General features: G+C 37.9%; 1 protein-coding gene across 1 annotated transcript in view; it reads right to left on the bottom strand.

Annotated features, from left to right (window-relative positions):
• Window positions 1-25,350, bottom strand: part of TNKS (tankyrase) — a 154,260-nt gene that overhangs the window by 92,721 nt on the left and 36,189 nt on the right. Inside the window, exon 3 of the mRNA XM_065946583.1 lies at window positions 21,719-21,814. Coding sequence (XP_065802655.1) covers window positions 21,719-21,814 — 96 coding nt within the window. The remainder of the gene's footprint in view (window positions 1-21,718; window positions 21,815-25,350) is intronic.

The raw sequence follows: 25,350 nt of genomic DNA, 5'->3' as shown, positions 1-25,350 counted from the left end.
TTATGAGACACAAAAGTAGGTACATTTATTTAGTCACATTTTCTTTGCAGTGATAAACCAAGGTTTATATGCTAGAAAGAGATAACATGTTTTCACTAAAGGTACTATTACACATTTTAAACAGAAAGTTTCTCTAGAAATGACCTGATGAGAAACCAGTGCTAAGAAAATCAAAGAAAAAATGGTATATAACATTCTAAACTAAAACTGAGTCTCACTTCAAGGACAACATCAAGGAATTTATTTTATGCATAAAATAAACAGTCTGACAAATGACAGTCATGACAGCTCATGGCCAGTCGTGTTCATGAAAGATGACGTTACTCTGCCACCATCTCAACTTATTTGTCTCCAGCCCAGATAGCATACAGACACACACAAAATTAAATAATGTTTGTAGAAATCTTAGTGTGACAAAAGTAGACAATTATTTCAAATAATTTACCACGTCTCATTTGTGGTTATACAACAATAGCCGACTCATCTGGAGAAAGTTGCAGTGGAGGGTCACTAGCGCTGGTTAAACACGTGCTTCTTTCCACACACAATCCCTCCTTCTGTGCTGGCGGGAACACCACGCATTCCCTCTGAGCAAACGCGGCTTACCTGACAGAACCAGCCATTTGTATAAGGGCTTCCGCGCACAACTACCCAGGAAGCCCCACAAGGACCACCTAAGAGTGAGTGAGTATAAAAGGAGGGTATTTTCAGATTCTTGACAGCCTAATGCTTTCTCATTTTGATAATCTTAAAAGATTTAAGGCAAACATTTCTAATACAGTTTGGAAAGAAATATCTGTAGCTGTTTGGAAGTGTAAAATTTTAAATCCCAGGGTCCACTGATTTGCCTTGGAATATTAAGAAGATTTGGCAAGGTTATTTGTTGAAGAGCAAAACTAAGAAACGTATTAAGATTCATTCTCTTTGTGTGAGATGACGATCTACAGTTTTCGTGACATAGACAAAACTGAGAAACTTTCACATCTCACCGAAAATAACTTGTGGAAATAGATATATCCTGGGGCAGACGCTGGAACTAGCAGTAATTTCAGAAGTTCTCTTAGGAAAGGCACATACTATATCATCATAACTGCCATCAGGTGGTTCTGTGTAAATCATTATGACTCCCTATCTCTTTTTCTTTGACACACACACGCATACAAATACATTTTCAGTAAGTTTCCTTTATAAACTCTGTGGTACTAGAGTTTTTGTGAATAAATTCCAAAAATTTAGCCCCTGTCAAGGTATTAAGTAAAAGTAATCAGAATTCCATACCCTACGCTATACAAAGTTAACAAATTTTCAAGCATTTTCTTCTGCCTTCAGATGAAACATGGTAAAAATGATTAAAATCTATGAAGGGAAGAGATTTATAAATTAACCAGACTCACTGTTATTATCATATGAAAACATACTAATCACTCAGTTTGAAATTTCCTAGAGGTCAGAGATAGTGTCTTACTTATCCTTATGTACTTAAAAACTATCAAAATGAACATGTAAGTACTAACAAACATGCTGAGCTGAATAGACACACACATACACACATATACACACAAAGTTAACAAATCGTTCATTCACCTTTTAAGTGTTGGGGAGTAATTTGAATCTAAGAAATGTCTTTAAGGAAAATGTTGATGCCTTCCAGCCAAAGTCCACCAGGAAGACAGTTACAGTTGAATAAACCGGGATTGTTACTTGTTACAGTGAGGGAAGAGACAGGCCATAGGGGATACCAGTTATCTCAGTAGGAGGGTGTTAAGACTCCATTACAGCTTTTGAGCTGTGTTGAGAGATTTGGGAGAGGGTTTAAGAAGCCAAGGTTTCTCCTAGACTGTATGTTATTAGAAAATGGTGGGCAATTATTTTATGGCTGGGTAAAAAGAGAGCTGTCATTCATATTAACCAGAGGAGGAAGATGTTTGCTATGCTGTGAGTGCACCATGACCTTGTTTTTGATTTTGGCCCAGATGTATTAAACAGTTCCCATTTATAAAGTTCTATTTTCTTTCTCAAAAGGAACATTTAATTAATTTACAATGAAAAAATTATTCTAATGTTTCTATTGATTAGCTAAGCACAAATTTACAAGTTAAAAAAATGGTAAACTTCTCTTTGGAAACTCTTCCTATGCCCAATTTACTTCTCGATCGTTGCCATCCATATAACCAACAGATTCTTGAATGTAATGGAGGCAGACAGTGATCTATTTACGTTTCAATATTACAGTCTAACTAAAAATATTCAAGGGGAGAACAATTCTCCAATAAATAATTCCAACAGTATGTGCTTAGTTGCTCAGTCATGTCTCTCTCTCTGTGAACCCATGGACCATAGCTGGCCAGGTTCCTCTGTCCATGGGGATTCTCCAGGCAAGAACAGTGGAATCGGTTGTGCCCTCCTCCAGGGAATCTTCCCAATTAGTATAGCCTTGTATTTAAGGGTAAGTAAGGCTAACCTTGGGATGATCAAGATCAAAGAACATCAAAATTACCAGAGACACCTTTTGATACATTCCCTGTAAAAGTACTTTTCAGCTGAGGAGTTCAGATACAGATTTACAGAGGCCCACAATGCTTTGCTGCAATCATCCTTTGCTGAGTAAATGAAAGCACATCTCCCACTGCTCTTGATCTTTCTCCTGTTGTACATCACGCTTTGTATAGTTTACTAGAAGACATAATGTATACATGAGAGTCTTAAGGGAAAATGAACGAAAGATTCTAAGCATAAGAACTTGTTGCAACTACTCAAAGAAATCTTTTTGTTTCTGCACCTTCTTCCATGCACCCCCTTACTGCAGCAGACTCACAACACAAAGCAAAATTCCCTAATTATGACACTAAGAACTCACCATAGTTTCTGAGGAATAGACTCAGTGGTCAATTAAGCCCATTTAATTAAATCAAATACAAAAGTTACTGAGCTTCATTAAAACACATAAGACACAGTAAACACATATTATGTTATTCTACATCATGAAAAGATACAAAGTCTTCCATTGAAAAATACTCAGGAAAACCCAGACAGTCAAACAAATAAGGGATCAGATAAACAAGATTATACAGTATTATCCACAACATTTAAACATGGCACTTGGTGCAATCCCAAAGAAAGGCATTGCCTAAAAATGCTCAAACTACCTCACAACTGCACTCATCTCACACACTAGTAAAGTAATGCTCAAAATGCTCCAAGTCAAGCTTCAACACTACATGAACTGGGAACTTCCAGATATTCAAGCTGGATTTAGAAAAGGCAGAAGAACCAGAAATCAAATTGCCAACATCTGCTGGATCATCAAAAAGCAAGAGAGTTCCAGAAAAACATCTATTTCTCCTCTATTGACTATGCTAAACCCTTTGACTGTGTGGATCACAACAAACTGTGGAAAATTCATCAAGAGATGGGAATACCAGACCACCTTACCTGCCTCTTGGGAAACCTGTATGCAGGTCAAGAAGCAACAGATGGAACTAGACATGGAACAATGGACTGGTTGCATATTGGGAAAGGAGTATGTCAAGGCTGTATATTGTCACCCTGTTTATTTAACTTATATTCAGAGTACATCATGTGAAATGTCAGGCTGGATGAAGCACAAGCTGGAATCAAGATTGACAGGAGAAATAGCAGTAACTTCAGATATAGAGAGAAGGCAATGGCAACCCACTCCAGTATTCTTGCTTGGAAAATCCCATGGACGGAGGAGCCTGGTAGGCTGCAGTCCATGGGGTTGTTAAGAATCGGACATGACTGAGAGACTTCACTTTTACTTTCCACTTTCATGCATTAGAGAAGGAAATGGCAACCCACTCCAGTGTTCTTGCCTGGAGAATCCCAGGGATGGGGGAGCCTGGTGGGCTGCCATCTATAGAGTTGCACAGAGTCAGACACAACTGAAGCAACTTAGCAGCAGCAGCAGCAGCAGATACACAGATGACACAACCCTTATGGCAGAAAGCGAAGAAGAACTAAAGAGCCTCTTGATGAAAGTGAAGGAGGAGAGTGGAAAAGTTGGCTTAAAACTCACATTCAAAACAAGAAGATCATGGATGGCGTCTGGTCCCATCACTTCATGGCAAATAGATGGGGAAAGAATGGAAACAATAATAGACTATTTTTTTGGGCTCCAAAATCACTGTAGATGGTAACTGCAGCCATGAGATAAAAAGACACTTACTCCTTGGAACGAAAGTTATTACCGACCTAGACAGCATACTAAAAAGCAGAGACAGTACTTTGTCAACAAAGGTCTGTCTACTCAAAGCTCTGGTTTTTCCAATAGTCATGTATGGATGTGAGAGTTGAACTATAAAGAAAACTGAGAGCTGAAGATTTGATGCTTTTGAACTGTGGTGTTGGAGAAGACTCTTGAGAGTCCCTTGGACTACAAGGAGATCCAACCAGTCCATCCTAAAGGAAATCAGTCCTGAATATTCACTGGAAGGACTGATGTTGAAGCTGAAACTCCAGTACTTTGGCCACCTGATGCGAAGAACTGACTCACTGGAAAAGACCCTAACGCTGGGAAAGATTAAAGGCAGAGAAGGGGATGACAGAGAATGAGATGGTTGGATGGCATCACTGACTCAATGGACGTGAGTTTGAGTAAGCTCCAGGAGTTGGTGATGGACAGGGCATGCTGTGGTCCATGAGGTCACAAAGAGTCAGACAAGACTGAGCAACTGAACTGAACTTGGCCCAAAGTGTACTTTAAATAAAAGAGAAAGTAACATTGACATTGAAAAGTCATAATTAAGATGAATACAGGGAAATATAAAAGATCCAAGAATTTTCTATGAAGTCTAGTCCTTTAAGGGTCAAGTTAAGAATTAAAATATGAAGAAGGGTAAGTATAAAAACATATCCTTAAGAAAAAGGAATGAGTAACATTGTAAACTTCTGGTATAAAGATTACTTCTATTCTTAACTGAACTTCTTTTCCTTCTACTTTATGGCTAGCCTTTTCTTCTATAAATCATCATTAATATTACTATCTGGCATGCTTTTGTTTTACAAAGAGTATAGGCAAGCAGTTATTTTATTTTCTCTTATTAGGTTTTAAAAAAAAAGACTTATTTTGCAAACAAGTTCACAAAATCAGCTGCTCTTCTGGAGGAAAGGATCCTCTCCCATGTCTGTATGTTATTGCCACTGGCATTCTAATAACTTCTTAAAAACCAGAGTCATTTTTATGTCCTGTCATAAGCAAAATATCATTCATCTTCAGTGCAATGGAGGATAATAGAATAATAGAAAAACAACATGTGGCAAGATTAGAACATCAATAAAGAAAGAAAGATTCTTCTTTACTCACCTGGGGCCCATTTCCAAACACTGAAGCCAAATACATATAACTAGAATTATAAAGAGCAATGAATTTTTCCCCACAAAGAAAAACTGTGAGGGGAAAAAACATAAATAAAATTTGATACATAGAAGGTTCCTCTGCTTCAGAAAGAAAAGAAACATGATACAAACTGGGGATGATGAAATTCTGATAATCCACAAATCAAAGGATAGTCAAGCACTCCTTATCTAGTACTGATTTCCTGTCTAATTAACTTCCTAATAACTACTTCTTTTAAAAGAAATCCCCACATATACAAAACAATACTTGTAGTTATTTCAGATTATATTTTCCACTTTCATTTAAAAATACTTGAGTATATGATTCACTGTATTTCTCTCCATGCCCTGTCAGGCTATCAATTCAGATAACTTTCAATATCCACAGCAAAAAAAGTCTAGCAATTCTAAAACTGTCAGAGGCTGATGATCAAACACACTTTTTTTTTTTTTGGCTGCACCAGGTCTTAGTTGCAGCATGTGGGATCTAGTTCCCAGGCCCCCCTGCATTGGGACTGTGGGTGGACTCTTAGCCACTGGACCACCAGGGAAGTCCCAAATACACACTTTTCAGTAGATACTCTTAAGTTACTGACACTGTAACTAAACCTTGTCCTTTCCCTGAGAAAAGAAAACACTGCTCCTTTCACAGGAGGAGGAGAAGGCTCATTTGATTAAAAAGCTTCTTGGGAAATAGTACCAACTTTGGGCCCAGTATGGCCATGTATCCTCAAAAGAACCAAAGGGAATATACTCCTGCCCAAGTAGGAACATTGAATTCATTGTGTTCTTGAGGGGACAAAAAAAAAAAAAAAAAAAGGGTACAAATAATATTTGTTTCAAAACAATCTCAACAAATCTAATGCCCAAGAGTTTTCTTCAGAACAAGACAGAAAACAAGGAAAGTTAACAGTTTTAAAATGACCATAAGATGGTGTTCCATCTAAAACAAGGCAAAGAAACTTTTATTCATAGAAAAGAAACAAGTATTTAATTTTGAGGCAGTAAAAAAATAGAAAGACGCTGGCTGGGAAAGATTGAGGACAGGAGGAAAAGGGGACGACAGAGGATAAGATGGTTGGATGGCATCACCAACTTGATGGACGTGGGTTTGGGTAAATTCCGGGAGTTGGTGATGGACAGGGAGGCCTGGCGTTCTGCGGTTCATGGGGTTGCAGAGTCGGACATGACTGAGCGAATGAACTGAACTGAACAAATAGAAAAGGACACCCACGCAGTTAAAAGTAAAATGTAAAGAAAAAAAAAAAGGGTTAAGCTTTTCCTAAACACTAGTAATGAAAAAAAAATGAGACTATCTGAGGATGAAAAGTAGAAAAAAATAGTACAGGGTGACCATATAATTTATTAACCAAACTGTCACATTTTTGTGTGTGTGTGCCCAGAGTGCTAGTTTTTAAGATCTTTTCACTTGAAACAATTTCAAACACAGAGAAAAACTGCAAAATAGGAACAGAGAATTCCTTTGAAAGTGAAGTTGCTCAGTCGTGTCCGACTCTTTGTGACCCCATGGACTGTAGCCCACCAGGCTCCTCGGTCCATGGAATTTTCCATGGAAGAGTACTGGAGTGGGTTGCCATTTCCTTCTCCAGGGGATCTTCCTCACCCAGGGATTGAACCTGGGTCTCCTGCATTGCAGGCAGATGCTTTACTATCCAAGCCACCAGGGAATTGCCTCTCGCCAATTTTTAATATTTTGTCCATGTTTTTTATATCCCCTCTTTCTCTTCTATATCTATCTCTATGTAGGTACACTGAAGCAATAAGTAATTTTTCTAAACTATTTCAGAAACTTGCAATACATCATGTCTCTTTGTCTTTTATTACTTCACTGTTTATTTCCTAAAAACATGGATATTTTCTTATGTAAGCACTGTACAGTAATTAAAGTCAGGAAATTTAACACTGGTACAATATTTTTATTTAACAGAGAGTACACATTCAAATTTTGTTACTGTTCCAATAATATTCTTTATAGCACTTTCCCCCTCCAGTCCAGGATCATCTATTTTGCACTCAGTTGTCATGTCTCTTTAATCTCTTTTAATTTGAAATAATTCCTCAGCCTTTGTCTTTCCTGACATTGACATTTTTGAAAACTACAGGCCAATTATTTTGTAGAATGCACCTAAATTTGTATTCGTCTAATGTCTCCTGGTGAGATTTAGTTATGCATCCCTGGCTAGAATACAACATGAGAGATGCTGTGTCCTTCTCAGGTATTACATTTGCCAGCACTCAAGGCTTATCTGACTCTCACTGATTATATTAATTTTGCTTCCTCAACAAGTATACTGTCAGATTTCTTTACTGTATAGTTACTGTTTCCCCCCAAGTAATAATCAATCTATTGGCAGCCATGCTCAGAACCACACAAATATCCTGCTCCTCATCGAATCTGGTCCTTGAATTTAGCATCCACTAAGGATTCTTGTCCTAGCCAGTCTGCTACCGTGGCTGCAAATGGGGATTTTCCAGTTCCAACAGTTCAATCCACATTTATCAACGAGCATTCGCACAGTGAGAAGAACTCTCTCTACTTATTTATGATCACTGGATGAACACAGCTCTTCCTATGTTACCTAATGGGTTATAATCCTTTACTCTCACTTATTTTGATGGTCAAACTGTCCTAGATTTGCTCAGTGAGAGCCCCTTCAAGATGTCCTTTTGACATGCCCCTGTGTCCTTTAGACCTGCTTGCATTATTATTTGAGCACTTCCTTACTTTACAGCACATTAAGATACTCCAGGTTCATAATACCTTCCTCAATCTAGTCCTGAAATCAATCTTTTTTTTCCCAAAGAACCCCTAACTCATTTACTCCTAACGCATTGACTCAATCTTACAGTACACATAAAATAGTCTTATAATTACTATATCACTAGTGCAAAACAGCTTAATGGAAGGAATTCAGGGTTTGTTTGAAATTGCTCTATTTACCCCATTCTTGACTGAGGGCCTGGTGGAATGCGGCAGTCCTACAGCAAAGCCATGAACCTGCAACTCGTGATGCCTTTTCCTCTGTAAAGAGGGGAAAGGGTTAAGAAAAGCACTGTCTCCTAGATCGTCAACACCCTCCCAGTCCAAAGCTTGGCTAAACTGCCCCCTAAGTAAATGGGTATACACAACTCGTCTGCCTCTTCCTACCAGCTAGCACATGTTCCTTCCTGACATCTGCTTATACAGCATGTTGGAAGGTGTGAAAATGTAGGTGTAAGGCAAACTCTAGTAGAAAACATCAGGCATAAAAGTGGGTATATGTTCAAAGGGGAGGTTTTTCTTTTAGGGTAACTTATATTTTTTGCATCATCATATCCTGCTCCAGTTCCCTCAGCCTTATGAATGAGTAACGTTAGGCAGGCACACTGACAAAGCTGGAGTACAGCATGAAAAGATGGTTTTCTACAAAAATTATACTAGGAAACTCCCCAACACTAACTTACTTTAATTATGGAGCCTCTCTGATCTGAAATAATTACCAATTACTCCCTTTACTCCACTCAGGGACACCTCATTTTTAAAATAATAAAACCTCATGCCATGTGTTCAATGGCTGTTTAAAGTTTCAGAAAAATAATTCTCCTACATAAGACCAACTAGGAAAATACTGGCTGCTGGGCTATTCCAACCTTAGGGCTGAGCCAAAGAATAAACGGAAATAATGAACACCACAGAAAGACGACCATGGAAGATGGGATTGTCTACCACTTACCAACTGATAAAGTAGCAAGCTGTTGATAACTATCACTTCTGGTCACAATTATTTCAATTGTAAACTCATAATTTTGCTTTTGATTCAGCTAAAAAAGCAAACATATTTCACAGTTACATTCTCTGCAGTATTATGTGACTAGAACTGAGAGTCCAATCATATCCCTCATAACTCACAGTTGCTTAAATTTATGTTTCTGATCAGTAAATAGCTTTAGAAAGATAAGTATGCCATCCAAACTGTCCCTGCTGTTCATGCGGTTACACTCAATGCTTAAATATTCAGAGTATCTATATGAGAATAGACTGATTTCAAATACTATAAGAACCAATCAAAAATAGTTCCAGGACTTCTAGGAAAATGGAGTAGATGTACTTTTCCATACTTTTCTCACTAAGTGCACCTTTAAAAACCTGGATATCATATATAAAATATACATAAGAAGACTCTCAATGATGGACAGAAGGCACACTGGTTAAGGACCTTGGTACCCAAGGAAAGACATGGTGGTGAGTTCCCAAGTCCTTGTTCTCCCATATATCCAGACTTTGCAAATATGCAAAAAGGCAAAATGGTTGTCGGAGGAGGCCTTACAAATAGCTAAGAAGAGACATGAAAGGCAAACCAGAAAAGAAAAGATATATCCATCTGAATATAGAGTTCCAAAGAATAGCAAGGAGAGATAAGAAAGACTTCCTCTGTAATCAATGAAAAGAAAGAGAGGCAAACAATAGAATGGGAAATACTAGAGATCTCGTCAAGAAAATTAGAGATACCAAGGGAAAATTTCATGCAAAAATGGCATAATAAAGGAAGGAAATGGTATGGACCTAACAGAAGCAGAAGATACTAAGAAAGGTGGCAAGAATACATAGAAGAACTATACAAAAAAGATCTTAATGACCCAGATAACCATCATAGCGTGATCACTCACCTAGAGCCAGACATCCTGGAATGCGAACTCAAATGGGCTTTAAGAAGCATCACTATGAACAAAGCTAGTGGCGATTTGTATGTCTTCTTTGGAGAAATGTCTGTTTAGTTCTTTGACCCATTTTTCGATTGGGTCATTTATTTTTCTGGAATTGAGCTGCAGGAGTTGCTTGTATATCTTTGAGATTAATCCTTTGTCTGTTGCTTCATTTGCTATTATTTTCTCCCAATCTGAGGGCTGTCTTTTCACCTTGCTTATAGTTTCCTTTGTTGTGCAAAAGCTTTTAAGTTTCACTAGGTCCCATTTGTTTATTTTTGCTTTTATTTCCAATATTCTGGGAGGTGGGTCATAGAGGATCCTGCTGTGATTTATGTCGGAGAGTGTTTTGCCTATGTTCTCCTCTAGGAGTTTTATAGTTTCTGGTCTTACATTTAGATCTTTAATCCATTTTGAGTTTATTTTTGTGTATGGTGTTAGACAGTGTTCTAGTTTCATTCTTTTACAAGTGGTTGACCAGTTTTCCAGCAACACTTGTTAAAGAGGTTGTCTTTTTTCCATTGTACATCCTTGCCTCCTTTGTCGAAGATGAGGTGTCCATAGGTTCGTGGATTTATCTCTGGGCTTTCTATTCTGTTCCATTGATCTATATTTCTGTCTTTGTGCCAGTACCATACTGTCTTGATGACTGTGGCTTTGTAGTGGAGCCTTAAGTCAGGCAGGTTGATTCCACCAGTTCCATTTTTCTTTCTCAAGATTGCTTTGGCTATTCGAGGTTTTTTTGTGTTTCCATACAAATTGTTCAATTATTTGTTCTAGTTCTTCTGTGAAGAATACCACTGGTAGCTTGATCGGGATTGCATTGAATCTATAGATTGCTTTGGGTAGTATAGTCATTTTGACAATATTGATTCTTCCAATTCATGAACAGATATTTCTCCAAAGAAGACATACAGATGGCTAACAAACACATGAAAAGATGCTCAACATCACTCATTATCAGAGAAATACAAATCAAAACCTCAATGAGGTACCATTACACGCCAGTCAGGATGGCTGCTATCCAAAGTCTACAAGCAATAAATGCTGGAGAGGGTGTGGAGAAAAGGGAACCCTCTTACACTGCTGGTGGGAATGCAAACTAGTACAGCCACTATGGAGAACAGTGTGGAGATTCCTTAAAAAACTGGAAATAGAACTGCCATATGACCCAGCAATCCCACTCCTGGGCATACACACCGAGGAAACCAGATCTGAAAGAGACACGTGTACCCCAATGTTCATCGCAGCACTGTTTAAAATAGCCAGGACATGGAAGCAACCTAGATGCCCATCAGCAGACGAATGGATAAGGAAGCTGTGGTACATATACACCATGGAATCTTACTCAGCCATTAAAAAGAATTCATTTCAATCAATTCTAATGAGATGGATGAAACTGGAGCCCATTATACAGAGTGAAGTAAGCCAGAAGGATAAAGAACATTACAGCATACTAACACATATATATGGAATTTAGAAAATGGTAATGATAACCCTATATGCAAAACAGAAAAAGAAACTCAGATGTACAGAACAGACTTTTGGACTCTGTGGGACAAGGCGAGGGTGGGATGTTTTGAGAGAACAGCATTGAAACATGTATATTACCAAGGGTGAAACAGATCACCAGCCCAGGTTGGATGCATGAAACGGGTGCTCAGGGCTGGTGCACTGGGAAGACCCAGAGGGATGGGGTGGGGAGGGAGGTGGGAGAGGGGATCGGGATGGGGAATACATGTAAATCCATGGCTGATTCATGTCAATGTATGGCAAAAACCACTACAATATTGTAAAGTAATTAGCCTCCAACTGATAAAAATAAGTGGGGGGGGGGAAACAAAGCTAGTGGTGGTGATTGAATTCCAGCTATGCTACTTCAAATCCTAAAAGAAGATGCTGTGAAAGTGCCGCATTCAATATGTCAGCAAATTTGGAAAACTCAACAGTGGATAACAAGTTTGGAAAACTTGCCCAAAGAAAGGCCAGGCCAAAGAATGTTCAAACTACCGCACAACTGCATTCATCTCACATGCTAGCAAAATAATGCTCAAAATTCTCCAAGCTAGACTTTAACAGTACATGAACTAAGAGCTACAAGATGTTCAAGCTGGATTTAGAAAAGGTGGAAGAAACAGAGATCAAATTGCCAACGTCCATTGGATCATAGAAAAAGCAAGAGAGTTCCAGAAAAACATCTACTTCTCTTTTACTGACTAGGCCAAAGTCTTTGGCTGTGTGGATCACAACAAACTGTGGAAAACTCTTAAAGAAATGAGGATACCAGACCACCTTACCTGCCTTCTGAGAAATATGTATGTAGATTAAGAAGCAACACTTAAAGCCAGACATGGAACAACAAACTGGTTCAAAATTGGGAAAGTAGTACGTCAAGGCTATATACTGACATCATGTGAAATGCCTGACTGGAAGAAGCACAGGAGAAATATCAATAACCTCATATACGCAGATGACATCACCCTTATGTCAGAAAGTGAATAGGAACTAAAGAGCCTCTTGATGAAAGTGAAAGAGGAGAGTGAAGGCTTGCCTGTCCATCACCAACTCCTGGAGCTTGCTCAAACTCATGTCCATCAAGTCAGTGATGCCATCCAACCATCTCATCCTCTGTCGTCCCCTGCCTTCAATCTTTCTCAGCATCAGGGTCTTTTCCAATGAGTCAGCTTCTCACATCAGGTGGTCAAAGTACTGGAGCTTCAGCTTCAGCATCAGTCCTTCCAATGAATATTCAGGACTGACTTCCTTTACGATTGACTGGTTTGATCTCCTTGCTGTCTGAGAGACTATCAAGATTCTTCTCCAACACCATAGTTCAAAAGCATCTATTCTTCAGCCCTCAGCTTGCTTATGTTCATCTCTGGTGATGGACAGGCAAGCCTGGTGTGCTGCAGTCCACGGGGTCGCAAAGAGTCGGACATGACTGAGTGACTGAACTGATACAGACTTTAAGAATTGAAGAAGCTAGCAACTCAGAAAATGCCATTAGGTCCAGACAAACAAAAGTCTGTTCTCTCAAACCAAAGGACCAAGACAGGTACAGTCTAGCATGACAGCAAACCTTAAGACAATAATTGCCTCTTCCAGTCAAATACTATAAAAATAAATAAAGAGGCAAATAAAAAGTCACACCTCAAAACAAAACCAAAAAACATGGTAGCTCCACCCCTACTCATGAAGCAAAGGCCTTGGGATTAGCCTAAATCTGCAAGCTTATTAGGAACCAAGATTTCATCTTTGCCAGGTAATAATTATCCCCTCCTCACCACAATGTTGATGGAGACAACAAACTTCCACAGATTTTCACTACAGACCAATTGTAATGAAGTCACTGTTCCTTTCTTCCCATGATCCCAGTCAAGGCCATATGGGCAAAAAAGTCAGCAAGGATAGAGTAGAATTCAACAACACTATCAATCAATAGGATGGAACACACATTTATAGAATACTTCATCCAACAACAACCAGAACACATTTTTTTTACATGTCCATTGAACATATACCAAAAGAGACTACATTCTAGGCCATAAAACAAAAAATTTTTAATGAGAAGAATTGAAAACATAACAAGTGTTGTCCAATTACAATGGAATCAAATGAGAAGGTATATTAAAAAGATTATAAAAAAATCTCCAAAACTTAAGATTCTAAGCAACATACATTTACTAAATATCTGTGAGCTAAAGAGAAAGTCTTAGGGAATTAAAAACTAATACACTGAACTAAATGAAAATGAAAATACAAAATTTGTGGGACACAGTCACAGTAGTACTTAGAGGGAAATTTATGACACATTAGAAAAGATGAAAAATTGCAAATCAGTTTTCTAAACACCTCAAGAGCCTAGAAAAACAGTGAAAAAAGCCCAAAATAAGCAGAAGGAAATAATAAACATAAGGACAGAAATTATATAATGGAAAAGAGAAAGAAAATCAATGAAAAAATGACTAGGCTCTTTGAAAAAGGTCAAAAAACTTAAGGAACTTCTAAGCCACATTAATAACACAGAAAACACAGGGACCTCCCTGGGGGTCCAATGGTTAAGACTCTGCCTTCCAATTCAGTGGGTGTGGGTTCAATCCCTGCTGGGGGAGGCTAACAGCCTACATGCCTTGTTGCCAAACAAACAAAAAGCCCTATAAAACAGAAGCAATGTTGGAACAAGTTCAACAGAGAATTAGAAAACAAAAAGAGAAAGCACAAATTACCTATTATCAGGAATGAAACAGAGAATAACACTATCTATCTTAAAGACATTAAAAACTGTCTAACAAAGGAAAGGTCCATCTAGTCAAGGCTATGGTTTTTCCAGTGGTCATGTATGGATGTGAGAGTTGAACTGTGAAGAAAGCTGAGCACCGAAAAATTGATGCTTTTGAACTATGATGTTGGAGAAGACTCTTGAGAGTCCCTTGGACTGCAAGGAGATCCAACCAGTCCATCCTAAAGGAGATCAGTCCTGGGTGTTCATTGGAATGACTGATGCTGAAGCTGAAACTCCAATCCTTTGGCCACCTCATGAGAAGAGTTGACTCATTGGAAAAGACCCTGATGCTGGGAGGGATTGGGGGCAGGAGAAGAAGGGGACGACAGAGGATGAGATGGCTGGATGGCATCACCGACTCGATGGGCATGAGTTTGAGTAAGCTCCGGGAGTTTGTGATGGACAGGGAAGCCTGGCGTGCTGCGATTCATGGGGTCGCAAAGAGTTGGACATGAATGAGCGACTGAACTGAACTGAACTGAAGAAAGGAAAACTACAATCAACTCTATACACAGAAATCTGACAGCTTAGATGAAATTCCTAGAAAGGTAGAAGCTACCTAACTCACACCAGGAAAAAATATATAACCTAGTTGACCCTGTATCAATTAATAGTAATCTTCTAAAAGATAAAGAATTAAAAGTAATCTTCTAAAAGAGAAAGTACCAAGTCCAGATGGTTTCACTGGTGAATTCAACCAAACATTTATTAAAAACAAAAACAAAAACAAAAAACTTTCAGAAAACAATCTCACCCAGAAAATAAAAGCAGATAGTTATTGTTCAGTCGCTCAATCACGTCGACTCTCTGCAACCCCATGGATGGCAGTATGGCAGAGTTCCCTGCCCTCCACTATCTCCCAGAGTTTGCTCAAACTCATTTCCATTGAGTCAATGATACCATCCAACTATCTCATCCTCTGTCACCCGCTTCTCCTCTTGCCTCAATCTTTTCCAGCATCGGGGTCTTCTCCAATGAGTTGGCTCTCACATCAGGTGGCCAAAGTATAGAACGCTTCCTAATTCATTCTATGAAGCCAGCATTACCCTAATACCAAAATAGATAAAGGCATTACAAGTAGGGAAAACTACAGAAGAATATCTCTGGTGATGGAAATGTTTTGTAGTCTTGAGTGCATCAATGCTGTGATACCATACCACAGTTTCACTAGACATTATTGTTTCACTAAGTGAAAGCAATGTAGAGGGTACAGGGAACCTCCCTATATTATTTCTTACAATTGCATATGAATCTATATTTATGTCAAAATAAAAGTTTAATAAAAATTGCAAAGAATAGAGTTATTAACCCTTATAATACTGAAGTATTAATGAATTCTAATGTCATATGTGCTATTTAAGAAAGCAAATGTTAACAGTAATTACTATAAGAATTTTTTAAAAGAACCATTTAAAACAGCAATTTGGTTGTAGTTGAGGTATTAATACAAAATGCAGTGAACACTCTATAAGATTGTTACAGTTTATTGTGGGAAATGACAATTGCTCTCAGGGTACACACTAACAAGTTATTATGCTTCACAAACAGGTGATTTTTGATGAGTTGAAAGATAGTGCTGGTTTTAATGATGCAGGCCTGCTGGCTTTAATTACACAAAAGGCTGATAGGAAGAGAGTGAAATACTAGAATTCTGGGTTATTTAAACAGAAAGTTTCTATTCTCTTCCACTCCATGTATTTATGTCTGCTGTTGTGTTGTTTAGTCACCAAGTTGTGTCTGACTCTTGCAACCCCATGGACTATAGCCTGCTAGGCTCCTCTGTCCATAGAGTTTCCAAGCAAGAATACTAGAATGGTTTGCCATCTCCTTCTCCAAAGGATCTTCCAGACCCAAGGATTGAACCTGCATCTCCTACGTCTCCCACATTGGCAGGCAGATTCTTTACTATTGAGCCACCTGGGAAATTCATATTTCTGTCTAACGGCCTATAACTCATATAAGGCTTACACACTTACATTACTTGAGTTGCTTCTTCTTTTTTTTTTTTTTGAGTTTTTTTTTTTGGGGGGTTGCTTCTTAACTATGAATAGCTCAAACATTTTGATTATTAGATCTTTCCTTATAGATTCTAAATATTGTTGTCTTAATATTTCAAATGAATGTTGAATTCAAGCCTACTGCCTAGAGAGCAAAGACTTAAGAAGAACAATTATAATGTTGGATAAATCAATTTATTATCCAAATAATTTATTACTAATTTATTATTTTTATTAATTATTATCCAAATAATTAACTTTTTATAATAATACAATGATAAATCTTGCAGGCAATTTTAATCAGGTAACTCTTGTCTTCAATCATGGGAGACATAGTAAAAATGTACTACAAATGAAAGGTGATAGGCTACACCATAGTACAGGTGATGTGCAAAACAGTCAATTAACAGAACAACAACCAAGGAAGAGTAAAAATGAGGCCGTGCCTTGATATCTGGAATTCTGATGTGACAGCTGCAGGAAGTTTGATTTTTCCAGAACTGAAATATTCTCAATCAAAGGAGCTATCCAAGAATTCTATTGATAAAAGGCTCAGTACATATCTTATCCATCAGGTATATACTGATTAAAAAAACAGAAAAAACTTTAATGCATTATGTTTTAAGAGGTGTACATGACTATTAGCAACTCAAAATAATTTTTAAGAAGCAGAACATTTAATAATCAGACCCTAGATATACTTGTTTATTCAATAGTTTCACATGCTCATCCAAGTCCTGGGCACAATGGAGTCAGCAAGACAGACAAAAGCCCGAATTCTTGTGAAGCTTTCATTCTATTGGGGCAAAAAAATAATGACAACAAACCAATGCAATTTCAGACACTGTAAAGAAAATACAATAATAAATCCATAAGGGAACTAAAGTAAGCTAACAGGATTGAAGGACAAGAAGCCTTCTCTGAGCAGTAAACATCTGAGTGGAGATCTGACTGATGACCCATGTGAAGCTCTGGGCCAGTTGTTCCAGTTTTAGTAAAGAGCTTGTGTTGGTCCAGACACCAAAATGGGCTTCATCGGTTGAGCAACAGCAAGCATCCCGCTGCAGCTGAAGCAGAGAGCTCAAGGGAGAACACAGAAGAATACAAGATCAGAGATGTGCAAGGCAGGGGTCAGACCATGGAAGGCTATGGTTAGAGTCTTGATTTTATTCAGTGGTAATGAGAATACATTAATGAAGTTTCTAATCACAGCACTGATTGATCCTTTAGAAAACTCACTCCAGCTGTAGTGGATGCAGTGAGACCCATTATGAAGCTACTGCTGTCAGGAAAGAAAGATGATGAAAAGCATGTACTAAGACTAGGGCAGGGAAGCTAGTAAGAAATGGTTGGCTTGAGGATTTGAAAGTATAGTAGACCTGAACTACAGATAGGCTGGTTTTGAAATGTGAGAAAAAGAAAGGAATCCTAAATTTTTACTTAACTAAAACCTAGCAATCAAACCTACAGGGTTCAGATCATTTTAAGTATTCACTGATCATGCTGAAGGTTTTCATTTTATCTGAAAAGCAGGAGGAAGCAGTGGAGTAGAGTAACAACAACACAAAAAAGAGATAGGATTCCAGATAAACTTTGTTGATTTAGCACACCAGGCTCAGCAAGCTAAACATTAAGACCCCTCAATGTTGCCTTTAGACTGAGCCACAGTTGATTTCTTCTAAAAAGGGAGTCAAAAGCAAGCCCATCAATCATAGATTAGAATCGCCTCAGAAGTGCAACAAATCCAGATTAAAGTTTATTCTTGAGACACCCTGGTGCAATATATCCCTCTTCCTTATTTCCCTACCCCTAAATCTACTAGGAAACTTCTGGGACAAATTACCTTGGCAACCCCGTGATCACCTAAACTCACTGCCACATCCCTGTCATCCTTGGTTCTGCCAGCCATAACTCTCCTTCGGCCATCTAGCCTTTCCCAAACTCTCAGCCTCAATCTGCTGTCACTTCTTGTTATGACCCAACTTCCCATTCTGCCCCACAGAATCCCCTTTACATGGTTAACCAACGCTCCTACATCTTTATCCTCTTCAATGAATACTCCCTTTATCACCCACCTTCAATTTACATGTAGCTCTCTCAAAATAATACCATATACAGCACAGTCCTTTAAAAAGGAAGTCTCTCATTCACCAAATTCTCTATTTCATTCAGAAATCGAGATGTGTATGGATGCTAAAACTGAATATGGTAAAGAAGATAATGCCAGTGGAACTGATAAAATAACTCTAAATTCATAAGAAAGAATAAAGGATGAAAACCAACCTACCTAAATGGTAAACACTAGAGGATTAGCTAAAAAAACTAAAATGTATCCATAAAAGGATACCATGAAGTTCTTTATAAATTCATGTTGCAGAAGAATACTTAGCACCTTCTGGGAATATTCATATAACTCAATTTTTAAAAAAGATTATTAAGCAATATATAATGTATAAGGCTGATTTCATTAAAGAGAAAGAAGAATGTGGGGTGTGCGTGCTAAGAAAAAAAGATTATAAATAAAATATACCAAAATGTTCTCTCTAGGTGGCAGAATAATGAGCAATTTTTTTCTTTTTTGTAATTTTCCTATTTCCCCCAATTTCTAAATGAATATATTTATATACCTAGGAACAAAGGTCAAAATAAATAAGTTTTTAAAAATTCATCTTCTTAATACACTGAAACTGCCCCTCAATGAAATTTACACAGGCTTGTTTAAAGTTTTCCTATCCTTGTTTCCTAAAAAACAAAAAAAACCCAAACAAAACCATCTCCAAGTCCTTCAGTTGACTGCCCAGAACTTCAGACTTATAAACAAAAAACAAAAACCCCTCAAGATCTCTTCTAAGCATATCAGTCACTTAACATAATAATTCAATAAAGAGTTTAATGAGTCTTTCCAATTAATTATTCTCTTAAAAATGCCTAAATGACTAGCCAAAGCAGATGGCTATATGCTGGGGTCCCTTAGGTGTAAAACCAGAAATATGTTGTTGTTTTATACAGCTCTGCAAAAACCCATGCATTCTTTATACAGAAGAGGGTATTAGTCATTTACATATTTAAAATATTCAGTAAAAGGGATTTTCACTTTGATAATTTCTTTTAAAAATTATACATATACCTATACTCAATTTTAGCTAATGCACAAAAACAGTAAAATAAAAAATACTGGAAAGTCATCTTTGGCAATTAAATTCCCAAAGAGGAAAAAAATTAAGAACAGAAACTTCACCCTCAAGGTAAGTAATGGTACTACAACTATATCTGGCATAAAAATAATGACACATCATCCAGAATAATCTCTAATAACTCTAAATTAAGGCTTTCCTTTCAAAAGGTTCTCTTTTTATCAGTGCTCAATCTTTTAAATTTAACATTGGAAATATTACTTCCACCATAATTCCATCAGAAAGAACTGCTTAGAAGAGAACCTGCATGGGCAGAAACACATTTTAGAATATATTTCATTGCATTATATAACACAAATGTGTAAATATCATTAGCGTATATTTTCCACAAACATTTTCCACTAGAATGTTTTTCTTATAAATCATACCTGAAAAGTTGTATATCATTTCCAAGAGAGCATATTCTTGAAAAAAACAATTAATGAGCTCAGTATTACGACCAAGAAGAATTTAATACTTTCCTACTAAGCAAAATACAGGCTAGATGCTTTTCAAGTGAAGTTTAACAGACATGGTATTGGCCCTCCAGGGAATCTTTGGGGTCTATGAGTTATTCTGCCAAATTTCTTTCCCAAACTAACAACAGGCAATATAATCTCCCATGAAATTCATTTCTAATTAGAAGATAGCTTCTTGTTGTTAATAACATATCCAAACTTTGTCTTTTAAAAAAAGTGAAAGCGGATCTAAGCAGCGCTGCAGTAAATGAACAAATGAACGATCTGACACACGGACAAGGCAGGTGCTGAGGGCCGAAGAGAAGGAAAGGTCAGGGGGAGGACACAGGCGGAGACCGCCTTGGCCAGCTTTTATAACACCCCTCACTTGCTGTGAGTGCCATTTCTCCTTTGGTCGGAGACCACTTCAAGGCTGCCACTGTTGCCCAGGGCTTTGTTAAATGGAAAAACTGAAAGGCTGTGGAACCTAAACAGCAGACCTGAGGCTAGAGACTTTCATTTCATTATTTAAAACTTCATAATTACATTTAAATTTTTTCTTATCTACTCTGGTTTAAAATAGCTTCATCCCTCTAGTGTATGCTACCTTGATTCAGCAACCGAATCACCTAACCTTTTATTAATTTAGATAAATCAGATAACTCAGATTTAGCAGAGATTATATTAATTTTAACACTGAGGGAAGTTGTCTTTCTATGCAGAGTAGTTAAGCAAAAGTCCACATATTTTTAAATCTTTCTGTATATAGATATTTTTCATTTATGTCAGGGACTTTGTTAAAAATGGACTCTAAATTTAAAAGTGAATACAACATTTATTTTTCTCAAGTTTGGACAAATTTAAAAGGAAGCTAAAAGTCATTTACTTTCATGCAACCTAAAACAATGCTGTTAGCACTGCAGTGACTAAGAGGCTCCAAATTACAAAGGTCAGTTAAGTAAAAGGCAAAGGCAGCAGAACTCAGACGCTAAGAATAAAAACAAAAATAGACCCAACACAGCATTTTGCAAATGAAGATCAATGAAAATGGATGCTCAATATCACATCACTCATAGCATTATTTCCTATGTTGTTATTGAGAGCCTCTCTATTCCAGCATTTCTTCTTTGCTGTTCTTGACATCTGCCTTAATAAAACCAATACTTAAGCCCAAATTTTTATTATCTGAAGTAAAAAGGCAATGCATGGCCTCAGTTAAAAAGTACTTACTTAGATATCATGGGGAGAAGATAATGATAAAAAATATAAAGAGAGTGGCAAGGGAGGAGCAGCACCATATTTTATTTAACTATTGACCTCAGCAATGAGGCAGCAGGTTGTTTTTCTGATCAAAACTACTTTTATAAAGTAACACAAATGCCCTTGCTTGCTCCATAGTGAAGGTCTCCACAAGAATAAACTGAGAAGATGAAGTACAGGAAATGAGGATCTAAACCATAAAAAAAGAAAGTCTAAAATATGAATAATTATGTTCTCATTTCATGCTGTAATTCTCAGAAATTCTAAGCAGAATAAGCAATCCTATTGCTTCTGCTGTGACAGTATAACAATTAAGGTTAACAGTTAATATAACAAATAAATAATAAAGTAGAGGTAATGGCATATATACTTCTTGAGCTTTTATGACTAGGAAAAAAAATAAAATTCAGAGCATAAAGGTTTTATACAAGCAAGCTGACAGATCTAATAGCTAGTAGATAGGATAATTGGGCAGCTCTGTCTCCTTACCTGTAAGGACAGCTTTGGCTGAAGGATCTGCCAGGTCCAGGGCTGACTTCCCATCGGTGTTCCGAATGTTTGGATCAGCTCCGTGCTGCAGCAGCACTGTGCAGGGAAAGCAGAAACAGTATCTTACCTCGGGGATACAAAGATTATTTACTGGTAAGTGTCGCCTCGGCATGGTGTAGGCATAAACATACATTGCACAATTTTTTTTTTCTCTTTCAAGAAAAAAAAGCAAAGGAGGAAAAAGCAAGAAAGGAGGAAAAAAAGCACTGCAGCAAAGGCTCCTCTCTAGAGTACAGCGAAGTTGGCAACTTGTGGTACAGTATTATCACGTGACTGAACATCATAAACATGAAACTAGAGAAATCTTGCCACAGACAGTTTGGGTCTGCCTCCTTCGGGCGGCAGGATGGGAGCTGTGTGCTGGCTGCCTCGCGCTGGGAAATCCGCTCGCAGTGAGCTGCCCTGTCTTTCCTACACTGGCTGCTTGTTGCTGCTGCTGCTTCACTGCTGAACTTCCCACCGCTTCCTCGCCTCAGAACGGCTTGTAACACTGGGTAAGCGTTTTAGCGCTCACCGCTTACATACGTGGAAACTCACCAGAACACACTGGCTGGCTTCCAGGAAGTTCACCAGACACAGCAATGCATGCAACTCAGGTTCCCTGCAGCCAAGCTGCAGAAAACAACTGCCTTCCACAATAATTCTGGCCGTCAAAAATTTTTAGAATCAGAAATTCGATCACTATAATATATGCTGAGGAATGAATGTTACACATGTTATTATGGGTAAAAAGTAGCTACAGAGAATTTTGAGAAGTGTAGGCTTCCAAAAGAAAGAATCACTGTTTATTAATTCAAAAGATTTCAAATACATCTGGTATGTGTGTGTATAGGGATGGTCAATCACAAGTTATTCTAACAGTTCAAATTTAACACAAGATTTTGTGTACTCCCGGAGAGAATAGGAGTTACTACCATTTACCAACATTTTATAGGATAAATTGAAAACAAAGTAGAAATATTCAATTCAGATAAATGGTTAAAGACATTATATAATGACTGTTGTGTGTCCCAGATTTTCATTCATTAATAGTCTCATGCTAAAGTACATACAGTCTTGTGGAATATTGGGAATGCAATCCTCATATATTACTAAGTAATAGATCCTGCTGTTTATAAGCCTTTTCCATTCGCTTTAATGCACAAGCCACATAGTCAATGGCTTTACTGTAAGGTACAAAGGAACAGCCTTATCTAGATTTGGGAGGCAGATGCTAGGACAACGTACACCAGCATCTCTTGCACTAAACCTTGGGTACTTTGAGATCTGGAGCAATAACAACTAGCCATGGCTTGAAAAGATGCAGTGAGATTTTGTCAAGAGTGTCTATAATATTTCATTCTTGATTGTAAGCAATGAACATAATTCATTTCCATATATTTATAAAGTGACAAGAGCTAAGTAGAACAAAATAGCAAGTACCATAATATCAAACATCATAATATCAAACTGCAATTATTCTTTCATCATATAATGAATAAGCTTTCACTGCAATTATGTAATTTTTTATTCCAAGAAATCCCAACATGAAGATTTGACTTGTAATGGGTCTATATCATGAAGTAGGCTCATGTATCAAATGTAAAGATGACAGTTATTGCTCTATCTTTAGTTGTTGAATGATCACATGCAAAGGGTAGGAAAACAAAGAAATAACAGCTACCATGAAAAGCTCAGTTTTTTTTGTATTGCATACTTTGAGAACTTAAGAACCTGCTTTAAACAAGAAGTAAAGAAATATGTTAGTTTAACAAGCCTTGACGACAGTATGATGGGAGCTTTGACTCTGCAGTTTAATGAGTGGCAGAGGCAAAACACTGAAAGCCTATTGATCCTCCAAAAGTCACCTAAAGCCTCAACCTTAGCTGTTATATCTTTGCTATCTGCAACAGAAATCTGTCCTTCCAGTTTAGCTGCAGTTTTGTTTTAGCTCACTTTTAAAGTATTAATCTCTTCACTAGAAATATCTGTTTTCTTAACATTTTTGAGTCATATGCATTTCATTCACTGGACTTGAACACACAGAAATATCACTGCAGAGTTACGTAGCAACAGGGAAGAAGCTGGGTTTCCCAAGCCACATGCTGATAACAAAATTCAAATATCAAACCATTTAAACTGACCAGATATGGGTAAAAAACTCACAATACTGAGCAGAGTTAAGAGCTTTAGGAACAATAAAGGTATCTATAACTGGACAGAAAAGATCTAAACTTACCTAAGTTTTTAGAAAAGGACAGCACTGAGGAGATTAAATGAAAACAGAAAACGGCAGCAAAAGTACTAAGCACAGAGACTGATAATACGTATCAGCTAGTAATAATATTTAAAGCACATTTTAAAATTTATTTGTACTCTCAACTCTAGCACTAACTACTAATTCTATGCTTTGTCCTAGAGCCAAACCTTCAGATTTTAACTTTTTCTGTTAAGGCCCAGAGAGAAAATATATTATGCTTTATAGACCATATGGTCTCTGTCCCAACTACTCAGCCTTGCCTCAACTCCATCATTATACAGGAGAAGCAGTCACAGACAATACGTATAGGATGTGTGTGGCTCTATTCCAATAAAACTTCATTAAAATTTGAGTTTTATATAATTTTCATGTATAAGGAAATTTACTATTATGGTGAAAAATTTTAAGAAATCACTTAAAATGTAAAAACAATTCTTAGCTTAAACGTGTTGTAGCTCAGTCGTGTCTGACTCTTTGTGACCCCATGGACTATAGCCGACCAGTCTCCTCCGTCCGTGGGATTTTCCAGGTAAGAGTACTGGAGTGGGTTGCCATTCCTTCTCCAGGGGATCTTTCCGACCCAGGGATCGAACCTGAGTCTCCCGCATTGCAGGCAGATGCTTTACCCTCTAAGCCACCAGGGAAGCCCCTGATGATCATGGCCCATAGTTATGTTTGCCAACCTTGACTTTGGGCAGTAACAGATAAAGTGTGGGCAGGGACAGACCAAGTGAGGTCTATGGACTGTTCTAGTCCCAGAATTCTCCGTAATCGACATTGAAATAATCACAAAAAGTAAGACGCATTTAAAACTGTGTATGTCATGTAAAAATTACTTTTTCCAGTACTTTGTCTTTATTGTAGTTTAAAAAATTATTGGCCTGCCATTCATTGAGGAAGGAAAAAACTGGTCCCTAACCACAGCTTGAGGAGCACAACTTAGACCATTATCCAGGTCTAAAGAGTGAAGGAGCTGGATTGTGCGGTCCTTAGTCACTCAGTCGTGTCCAACTTTGTGTGACCCCATGGACCCTCATAGGCTCCTCTGTTCATGGGATTCCCAGGCAGGAATACTGGAGTGGGTTGCCATGCCCTCGTCCAGGGGATGTTCCCAACTCAGGGATCGACCCAGGTCTACCGCATTGCAGACGGACTCTTTACCGTCTGAGCCACCGGGGAAGCCCTAGAGAGATGACTTCTAGGTATCCAGAATGGTCTTAGGGCTTCCCTGGTGGCTCAGACGGTAAAGAATCCACCTGCAATGCAGAAGACTCAGGTTCGATCCCTAGCTTAGGGAAGATTCCCAGGAGAAGGGAATAGCTACCTACCTACT

The sequence above is a fragment of the Muntiacus reevesi genome, chromosome 10 (assembly GCF_963930625.1).
Source record: "Muntiacus reevesi chromosome 10, mMunRee1.1, whole genome shotgun sequence".
NCBI classification, from domain to species: Eukaryota; Metazoa; Chordata; class Mammalia; order Artiodactyla; family Cervidae; genus Muntiacus; species Muntiacus reevesi.
This window is presented reverse-complemented; position numbering and strand designations above follow the sequence as displayed.